Source organism: Salpingoeca rosetta, assembly GCF_000188695.1.
Source record: "Salpingoeca rosetta unplaced genomic scaffold supercont1.15, whole genome shotgun sequence".
NCBI classification, from domain to species: domain Eukaryota; class Choanoflagellata; order Craspedida; family Salpingoecidae; genus Salpingoeca; species Salpingoeca rosetta.
Window position 1 is genome coordinate 1,427,954 of NW_004754919.1, and position 10,000 is coordinate 1,437,953.

The window sequence follows — 10,000 nt, forward strand, 5'->3', positions numbered from 1 at the left end:
CCCACCCACCACCACACACACACACACACACACACACACACACACACACACACACACACACACACACACACACACACACACACACCTCCTTCACTCACCAACGACGACGACAGGATTGACGGCGAGTTTATCCGCTGGAACCGCTGGTTCCGCGATGGCGGCTATTACTGCCACATCTTCCTCTGGTCAGTCAGTCAGTCAATCAGTCCTGCTGACAGGTTTTTCCCCGCATGCACGATGTTGTCGTGCTTACACTCCCTTTTTGCATGTGTTCAATGTATGCGTTTCTCTTGTCTCCCCGTTGCGACCCGCTTACGACAACCCACGACAACACCAACACCCACCACCATCAACAACAACCATCCACCACCACCCAACACTCACAACAACAACAACAACCCACAACCAGGCTGGCCTTTGTGTTCTGGGTGTTCACCATCATCGTCGCCTTCATCAACCCGGCCACCTCCTCCCTCTGGCTTGCCCTCACCGGATGCGCCATGTGGTGCGTCGAACATGCATCCCACACGTGCACGAACGTCGTGTTGGTCTTCATTCTCCCCCCCCCCCCTTGTTGTTGTATTCAACCCTACATCACATGGCTCGGTCCTCGTATGTTCTCACCCGAACATGTTCCCACCTTCACACGAACCTCTTGAATTCTCACTCACTCACTCAACCAACCAACCAACCACATGTACACCACACCACCGCCACCAACCACCAATCAACCACATACACACCACACCACCAACGACAACGACAACAGGTTCGGCGCTGCCGTGTACCATGGCCTAACGGAGAAGGCGGAGCCCGCGCTCAAGATTCCCTTTGACAACCGCTTCCTGGAGCCCAAGTTTGGCTGGGCCTTCCACCTCACCCTCGTCCTCGGCATCCTCGTCAACATCATTGGCCTCGCCCTGTACTACGGCTTCCGCTACTACGGCTTCCGCACTGACGCCTTCACCCTCTCCTCCAGCGAGAAGATCCGCGTGCACGCGCCCACGTCCAAGGCCGCGTCCGACGCCTACGAGGCCAAGCAGATGGAGCTCGCAGACGTCACCACGGAGAAGACTGCCGCCGGCGAGGAGGCGTAAGTCCCACCGCTCTGCTTTTGTTCTTGTGCTGTGTACGTGTGTACGTGTGTGTGCGCGTGCTTGCTCGCTCGCTCTGTCTGTGTGTGTGTGTGTGTTTGTGAGCAGGGAGTTGTTGTTTTTCGCCTTTCGTCTGCGTGCGTGCCACTGCACGCTTTCAGCTGACTTGCATTGACACCAACCTCTCTCCACTTACTTAACCCGCCTCCTCCTCCACCGGAACACCTTCCTTCACTAATCCTCCACCACCACCTCCTCCTCCTCGTTGTGTTCGTCTCAAACCCCCCCCCCACACACACACACACAGCGTGATCCAGGAGCCCGTGTACGATGCGGGCGCCTCCCGCCGCGGATTCCAGCAGCCGTCTGCCCGCCGCGTCACCTTTGGCCGCACCTACTCCGTCATGAACTCCGGCACGTCCCGGCGCCGCTCCTTTGAGGAGCCATCCTTCATGGGCTCCGGCTTTGGGCGTCCCCGCCCCCGCCCATCGCAGCCCGAGCGCGGATCGCTTGGGCAGCCAAGCCTGCGCGCCCGCAGCTCCCGCCGTACCGTCAAGCACTTTGGTCGCTCTGGCCCCGGAAGCACCGCGGGCCCGCGCAGCGTCCGCTCGCCCCCGCGCCAGAAGGACACGTTTGAGGGCCTGGCCGGTATGCTGGACAACCTTGGCGGCAGCGGCGGCGATCTCGCACCGGTCGCAGAGGCGGAGGAGGTGCCCGAGGTGCACTCGTCCTCGTCCGACAACGACAACGACGACAACGGCCAGCCGCCCGTGGACCGCAACGCCAGCTACCACGAGTCGGTCACCGGCCGCACCAACGAGACCTCCATCTAATCTCGTCCTGCTGTGCTGTGCTGTGTTGTGCGGTGTAGACGGGTGTGCACATGAGCGAGCGACTGAGTGAGTGAGTGGGCTTTCTCACGTTCACGCACGCATTCGCACGCATGCACGCATACATTCACGTTCACGCGCACGCGCACGCGCACGCGCACGCGCACGCAGTCTCTTTTCCCCCTCCCTCCCCAATTTGCTGTTGTTGATTGGTGTTGGCTCTTAACGCGCTCTGCTTTGGGTCGGAAGAAGGAGAAGAAGAAGAAAACCTTTTGTCTTTTGTGCCGTTGTCTTTGTGTGTTGGGTGCCCTTGCGTTGTTTCACTCGCGACCCGTTGTTACATGTTCCCGCCGTCGCCTTGTTCCTTCCCCCTTCTTTCCCTCGCGTTCCTTGCTTTTGTCTTGGCCAACACGTCCTACCCACACATACACACACACACGCACGTACACGCGTTTGCGACTTGCTTGACGGCTTGACGCGCTCTCCCCACTCAAGCATGCATGATGCAACTTTTCTTGACCCACCACCCATCACCCCTCTCTCCCCCTCCAATCCCCAACCTTCTCCTGACCTCAACGCGTCATGCCCTTTGTTCTTCTCCGTCCGTGTGTGCCTGTTGTTGTCGTGGTTCGTGTTTTTTTGTTTCGTTGCCTTTGTGTGTGGCGTGGCTTGCTTGCTTGCTCGCGGCAACACGGCTAACACTCGGCGTGGTGAAAGCACATTGCTGCAACCAACCAACCAGCCCTATCATTTTCGTGTGGGTGGATTGGCGTGTTTGCTCGTGTTGTTGCTCCCGCTGTCATTGCTTCCACAAACCAACAATAAAATGAACAACCAGAGCGAGCGTAAGGGCACTGTGTGTTGAAAGACAAGGGGTTGAAGATTGAAGGGAGGGATCAGGAGTGCGCTAGGGAGTTGCAGCAGACAAAGAGAGAAACAGATGGCTGCATGGCTGCATGGCTGCTAGTCAACCATAACCACGACCGTACCACGACCGTATCACAACCCACAACCACGACCGTACCACAACCCACAATGCAGATGCGAATCTGTCTTTGACATGAGTCACGTGTGGTGTGACAAGAGCTTGAACTTGCCAAACATCATGTGCAGCTGTTACGCAGCGAGCGCAGGAACTGCACCACCACTACCACGATCACCACTTTGCTTCGCCAACACAAGCGATGGCTGGTGATGGGGTTGCTCATCGCCTGCGTGTGCAACATCATCCTCGTGTGCGTGTGCGTGTGCGTGTGCGTGTGCGTGTGCGTGTGCGTGTGGGTCAATGCCGTGCTGCTGCAGGAGTGCGAGGGCCTGTGCCCGCCACGCCTGTGCCGTGTGCATTGGGTACTGGAGATGCAAGCCAAGACCCCGCAGGAGCAGCGACACGCGACTCGCCATCACGAATTCGTCTGCCCCGCTCTCAATCTCATCCACCGTGCTCAAGTGCTCCATGAATTGCTGTCAAGGAGACCGGGGGCAGGGGGAGGAGATATGAGTGCATACGAGTGCATGCGAGTGCATGCGAGTGCAAAAAGCGCAAGCGCTATGCACACACACATACACACACACACAAACTAATACACACAAACTAATACACACACACACACACACACACACACACACACACACACACACACACACACACACACACACACACACACACACACACACACAAACTAATACACACCTGGATGTTCATGCCCTCTGTGACCGCAAAGTCGTCGTAGTCAAAGCCGATGATGGCGAGCTTCTCCGATACGTAGCGCGAGTTGTTCTTGGAACGGAACCCCATGTGCGCATGCACACGCACCACCTCGTCCATGTCCCCGTCCGCCAGCGCAACAATCAGACGCGCAAGCTCAATCCTGTGGCAATCATGATGCACACATTGCATGCACACGCGTTAAACCGAACATGACCACACACCTGTTGTTGAAATCAGCAGAAGAAACAGCGCCACAAGAGCCTAATTGCCACCACAGTGACCACCCACCACCGCCCAAAACCAAAAAAAAAAAAAACAAAAAAACAATCACAACCACCCATCATCATCACTGCCAGTAACACTTCACTGCCACCATCACGCCCCCCCATCACTTCCATCGCCATTCCCCATCACCATTCACCCGTGCGCACCTCTGCTCGACGGTGAGCCGCTTGACCTGTCCGTAGTCGATGAGCCCGAGACGACCGTCGTCCAGCAGCAGAATGTTCCCGGGGTGCGGGTCCCCGTTGAACACACCTGGCGGTGGTCGTAATGGTGGTTGTGAGAAAAAAACCAGTGAATGCATGCATACAGACAGACAGACACACACACACACACAGACACACACACACACGCACACACACACACACACACAACACAACACACACAAACACACACCGTCGTTGAAGATCTGGTGCCCGTGCACCTCCATCAGCGTCGTCAGGATCTCAGGCAGGTTGAGCGGAATCTCTGACATGCAGAGCAGCAGAGGTGGTGGTGATGGTGGAGATGGAGTGTGAATGCGCCATTTCACCGTGTGCAAAACGCCACGAAGCAACGACAAAGAACACGCACGCACACACACACACATACACACACATACACACACATACACACACCAATACACTCAACTACAGCGCAACACACCACACAACACCGCACCACTATTATCCCCTCCCCCTCCCGTTCGCTCTTCCTGCCAACCTGGGCGGGTGTACTCGCGACGGCCAATGACCCATCCGAGCAGCGTGTTGCGCAACATGATGGCGGCGTTTGCAACAGCAGCGCGCGCCTTTGCCATCCAGGTGTACAGTCGCATCGTGCGGGCGGAGGGACCGCGCTCAATAATGCCGCGTCGCAGTTTCTCCTTTCGCTCGGCCTCAAGTGCAGCCAGCGTCGTGCCCCTAGAGCAGTTTTGTGTTGTGTGTGTGTGTGTGTGTGTGTGTGTGTGTGTGTGTGTGAGCGGGAGATGGAAGATGAGGATGGGGATGATGATGATACAGATGATGGCAACAGCATGTCTGAGCTGGTTCATTGCGTGCTCACCGTTTCTCGGCAACCGTCTTGAAAAACGCCTGGTGTTGAGACCAGAGAGAACGCGCACATACTGTGAGAAGAGAAGAAGGCGCCAATGCGCAAGCAACGACAAATGTTCCCAAATACAGATGCACAGGTGCGAGAAGCGACTGCACAAGCAACCACACACAAGAACCACACACACACACACACACAAGAAACACACACACACACACAAGAAACACACACACACACAAGAAACACACACAAGACACACGAACTACGTGTGCTGTGTCACCTTGAGACCGTCCACAAGCTTCACACCGGGCAGAAACTCCATGACCAGCACATCGCGCGTGCACAAATTAGTGATGGGGCGCGGAATGTGCACCTGCAGTGCATGGGCGGTGATGTTGGAGGTGGTGGTGGTGGTGGTGATGGTGGTGACATGCCACCATTTGAGCCGTGTTCGATGAGAATTAAACGAAGCGCGGGCGTGTCAGGAGGGCAAATTTTGGCATTGACAGGCAGCACACAGAAACGTGCGAAACCAAACAGTGCAAGCATAAGACCCCCCCCCCCACACACACACACACAAACACAAATACACACACACACACACACACAAATACACACACAAATACACACAAATACACACGCACGCACACACACACACACACAAATACACAAACACACACACACACACACACAAATACACACACAAATACACACGCACGCACACACACAAACACACACAGTCCTCTCCCTCCTCCAAACATCACGAGACACCACCCCAGACGCCGCACCCTGTCGCCGTAAATTGGTTCGATGTTGTCTGCAACCGTGTCGAGGTTGCTCGCCTCGCGCCTGTAGTCAAACTCCGTCATAAACTGTTTGCGCACCTCCTTCAGGAACGGCACTTGCTCTGGCTGCACGAGTTTGCAGAATGCGGTGATGGTTGCCATGTCCATATCGAAGGTCGCCTCCACCTTGGGGAACTTGACCTTCACCACCACCTCCCGTCCATCGTGCAGGCGTGCGCGGTGCGCCTTGGTGGCGGTGGTGGTCGTGTGGATTGTTGATGGTGGCGGTAGTAGTGTGATGGTGGTGATTGATGAGGTGTGCGAGGGAGAAGCAGTGGACATGACTGCAAACACACAAACAAAACAAAACAAAACAAACAAACAAAATTAACAAACAAAACAAACATACATACATACAAACAAACAAACATACATACATACAAACAAACAAACAAACAAACAAACAAACAAACAAACAAAATTAACAAACAAAACAAACATACATACATACAAACAAACAAACAAACAAACATAACAACAAACAAACAAACAAACAAACACACCACGCCACAGCACCGCACCTGGCCAATGGAGGCAGCGCCGAGTGGGGTGGGATCGAATTCAGCAAAGACAGCAGACAGCGGCTGTCCAAGTGACGATTCAACAACAGACTGCACATACGCAAACGGCTCTGGCGGGACTTGGTCCTGGTGATCATAGTGGTGGTAATGGTGGTGGTGAGCAGGAGATGCGTGAGTGAAAATGGAGGAACGGTCAGCACGGAAGTTGAGGGTCAGATACCATATGGACAGGGGGAAAGGAAGCTGTCATGCAGCTCTCGACATTAACCCAGCTGCAATGCACACACACACACACACCAAATTCAATCACACACACACACACACCAAGTTCAATCACACACACGCACACACGCACACACGCACACACGCACACACACGCACACACACACACACACACACACACACACACACACACACACACACACACACACACACACACACACACACAACCTGGAGTTTGTCGAGGCGGTCGAGGAACTGCGGTGGCATAAAGTCCGCGCGGGTGGAGGCAATCTGACCAATCTTGATGTAGAACCCGCGCATCATGAGGATGATGCGGATCAGATCCGGTGCATACCGCTCATGCAACTTGTCAAACGCCGCGGCCTGCAACGATACGCGCACACGAGTGAGGCGCACGGGGGCGAGACGCACAACAGAGGAAACAGCACAGGAAGAAGCACAGGAAGAAAGCACAGGGGAAAAACAGGGCTGGAACCACCTCCAAGATGACCGCGTGCGAACAGTGGAAGCTTAAAACGGCACAGGTACATCCAAATGACACTTTGGTCTTACTGCATGTCACGCACCCGTTCTGCTTCCGGGAGTTTGGCTGTGGTGATGTCGACAAAGCGGTAGTGGCCATAAATGGGAAACACATTCGCCCTGTTGCACCAGCACAAGACGGCATGTGCAGTTAGGACCGACGAAGACACGCAGCGCAAAGCAAACGGCAACCTCTAAGAACACAACGTGCGACTGCAGCTCGCGACTGCACACACAAAACACACACACACACACACACACATGCACACACATGCACACACATGCACACACATGCACACACATGCACACACATGCACACACACACAAACCTCAAACAAACACAACTCTCGCACACACACACCAAAAGCTGACGGTGCGTTGGGTTGCTGTGTGGGTGACATAGAGGGAAGTGAGGACAGCTGGAGGCGTCAGCAGCGCTGCGCCCAGTGCTCGGACCAACAATCGGCTGCAAACAACGATGAGGTGAGCTCTTGCTGCATGCAGCAGACTTCACATGGTCCAGTTGACCCGACATCACGTGTATTCGTGCATTTCACACCGCAAGGTACACACACACACACCCCACACACGCACGCACGCACGCATGCACCACCACTGTCATTGCTGCTCACCTCATGCCCGTGGCTGGCAGTGGAAGGAAGGAAGGACACGGACTCACACACAGCAGCAGCAACACACAAGTTGCAAGTCGTGGCAATGTGCTGTGTTGTCCTCCCGAACAGCGAGCGAAGTTTGGAAGATTGATGGGTATCATTCGTTAAAATTCAGCAGACTTGGCTGCTCGAAGAACAACGTGCAGACAACGTGCAGCACAACAAATCCTGCTTTGCTCTGCTGTGCTCTGCTTCGCAGGTTCTGTCGTGTAGCGTCACTTGACACGAGGCGACGCGTGCATCGTTGGTGTAACACACAGCACAGCACAACACTTCACACACCTCCTTTACGTCTCTTTGTGATCCACTCGCCATGGCTGAGCACGACTTCCTCCTGCTCTTTGGCTCCCAGACTGGCCAGGTGCGAGTGTAATCCTGCATGCATGCTGGTGTGTGTGTGTGTGTGTGTGTGTGTATGTGTGTGTGTGTGTCATTGTGTGCGATGCGTGTGTGTGTGTGTGTGTGATTGGGACAATCGGGGTGGTTGTGGGTGTCGAGACCCATGTCACTGGCGTTCTGTATGGTTTTCAAGTACATGCACGTACACCCACACTCGCTGCCGACGCTTGTTGTTCGTCGATAGGCCGAAAGTATCGCCCAAGACCTGGAGAAGGATGCAGAGGCAAAGGGGCTCAAGTGCCAACTCTATTGCTTGGACCAGTTCAAGCGGGTACGCCCTGCAGCCTGCTTGCTTGTCCACTGCAGCCTGCTTGTGTGGTCACCCACACTCGTGCACATGCATGCTTACGCTGTCGTCCCGGCCTGCAATCTCGTCACTGTGCAGTTTGACCTGCAGAAGGAGAAAGTGGTTGTCATCGTCAGCTCCACGACAGGCGAGGGTGACCCGCCAGACAACGCTGCACGATTCTGGCGTCGTTTGAAGAAGAAGACACTGCCACTCGACTACCTCGCACACCTCAAGTGAGATGATGGCCCAGAAAGTGTTGCTGTTGGCGCGCGCGCCTCGATGTGCGTGCGTGCGTGTGTTGTTTGCCCCTGTATGCACATGTATCTCTTTGCTGTGTGTGTGTGTGTGTGTGTTTGCCTCTCTGTGTGGCTGTGTGACTGCGGGCTAACGAGCGCATTGCGGTTGCAAGGTACACCGTGCTTGGGCTCGGTGACACCAACTACGCAAACTTCTGCCAAATGGGAAAGAACTTTGACAAACGGTGGGGCAGCATCAATGTGCACGTATGCATGTGCGTGCATGTATGCGTGTATGTTCGTGCAAGCAACCAAGTGTTTGTGAGCTGCAAACTCCAAAACATACTTCGCCCAACCTCACCTGCTGGCTCATTCGCCCACTCAATTTATCGATCCGTGTCCAAGCATGTCTGAGCTCGGTGCACAGCGCTTCTACCCAGCCGGCTTTGCTGATGACGGCACAGGGTGAGGTTGCGTGTGTCTGTGTGTGTGTCTGTGTGTGTGTCTGTGTGTGTGTGTGTCTGTGTGTGTGTGTCTGTGTGTGTGTGTGTCTGTGTGTGTGTGTGTGTGTGTGTGTGTGTGTGTCCGGCTGCGTGGATGGCTGGCGGTTTGTCTGTTCCTCCCTCCGTGTGTCTGCCCGGCTATCCCCCTCTTCCCGTGCATCCTGCAATACCCACGTGCTGCCCCTCACCGCCGCCACCACCACCTTGAGCGCGTGCAGCCTTGAGGTCGTTGTTGAGCCGTGGAGGGCCGGACTCTGGGACGCGCTGGAGAAGGTCAGAGGCGCGCGCATACGCATGCACAGATGAAGAGAGATAGAGAGAGACAGAGACAGAGACAGAGAGAGAGAGAGAGACAGAGAGACAGAGATAGAAAACACGCCCGGCCCCACGTACGCACACACGCACAATTGCATCATATCTTAGTAAAACTCGCAGCTCCCATTCTCACCATGCTCGCCCTTGACCCTCACCCTCCCCCCTGTCACCTCTCTTCTTATCCACAGGCGATCAAGGAGAGCAAGGAGGGCCAGTCCACCAATACGAACGACACAGCAGCGGTGCCAGACACGAAGCCTGCTGACACCACCACCGCCACAACAGCAACAACAGCAACAACAGCCACCACAACAGCAACGGCCACCACAGCAGCAGAGTCCACCACGGTTGATGCGCAGACGGCCGGGCTGCCTGCTGGGGTGACACGGGGAGGGCTTCGACTGCCACGACTGCACGAACCCCAATATGAGGTGCACATTGGCCGCGAGGTGCTGGTGAACGGAACACCAGCCGCTGTTGCCGACGACACGCGCAAGTGGATGGTGG

The 10,000-nt window shown here is 55.3% G+C and overlaps 3 protein-coding genes across 3 annotated transcripts in view; 2 read left to right on the forward strand and 1 right to left on the reverse strand.

The window, feature by feature from the left end:
* PTSG_12394 (uncharacterized protein) overlaps positions 1–1,954 on the forward strand; it is a gene marked incomplete at its 5' end in the record, with an annotated part of 3,070 nt that extends 1,116 nt beyond the window's left edge. Inside the window, 4 exons of the mRNA XM_004992936.1 lie at positions 114–185; positions 410–505; positions 770–1,093; positions 1,402–1,954. Of these exons, the coding sequence (XP_004992993.1) occupies positions 114–185; positions 410–505; positions 770–1,093; positions 1,402–1,927 (1,018 nt within the window). The 3' untranslated portion in view covers positions 1,928–1,954. The remainder of the gene's footprint in view (positions 1–113; positions 186–409; positions 506–769; positions 1,094–1,401) is intronic.
* Positions 1,955–2,685: 731 nt separating this feature from the next.
* PTSG_06100 (uncharacterized protein) lies at positions 2,686–7,829 on the reverse strand. Its single transcript, XM_004992937.1, has 13 exons — positions 7,710–7,829; positions 7,439–7,543; positions 7,122–7,197; positions 6,763–6,918; positions 6,313–6,438; positions 5,735–5,977; positions 5,227–5,319; positions 4,959–4,987; positions 4,617–4,816; positions 4,311–4,382; positions 4,064–4,169; positions 3,615–3,792; positions 2,686–3,385 (listed from the first exon to the last, which is right to left on the reverse strand). The coding sequence occupies exons 1-13, from the start codon at positions 7,712–7,714 to the stop codon at positions 3,041–3,043; spliced, it is 1,734 nt and encodes a 577-aa protein (XP_004992994.1). The 5' UTR covers positions 7,715–7,829; the 3' UTR covers positions 2,686–3,040.
* A 35-nt stretch (positions 7,830–7,864) lies between these two features.
* PTSG_06101 (uncharacterized protein) overlaps positions 7,865–10,000 on the forward strand; it is a 6,484-nt gene continuing 4,348 nt past the window's right edge. Inside the window, exons 1-7 of the mRNA XM_004992938.1 lie at positions 7,865–8,112; positions 8,335–8,421; positions 8,536–8,672; positions 8,849–8,920; positions 9,081–9,140; positions 9,397–9,451; positions 9,682–10,000. The exon at positions 9,682–10,000 is cut by the window's right edge and continues 99 nt beyond it. Coding sequence (XP_004992995.1) covers positions 8,065–8,112; positions 8,335–8,421; positions 8,536–8,672; positions 8,849–8,920; positions 9,081–9,140; positions 9,397–9,451; positions 9,682–10,000 — 778 coding nt within the window. The 5' untranslated portion in view covers positions 7,865–8,064. The remainder of the gene's footprint in view (positions 8,113–8,334; positions 8,422–8,535; positions 8,673–8,848; positions 8,921–9,080; positions 9,141–9,396; positions 9,452–9,681) is intronic.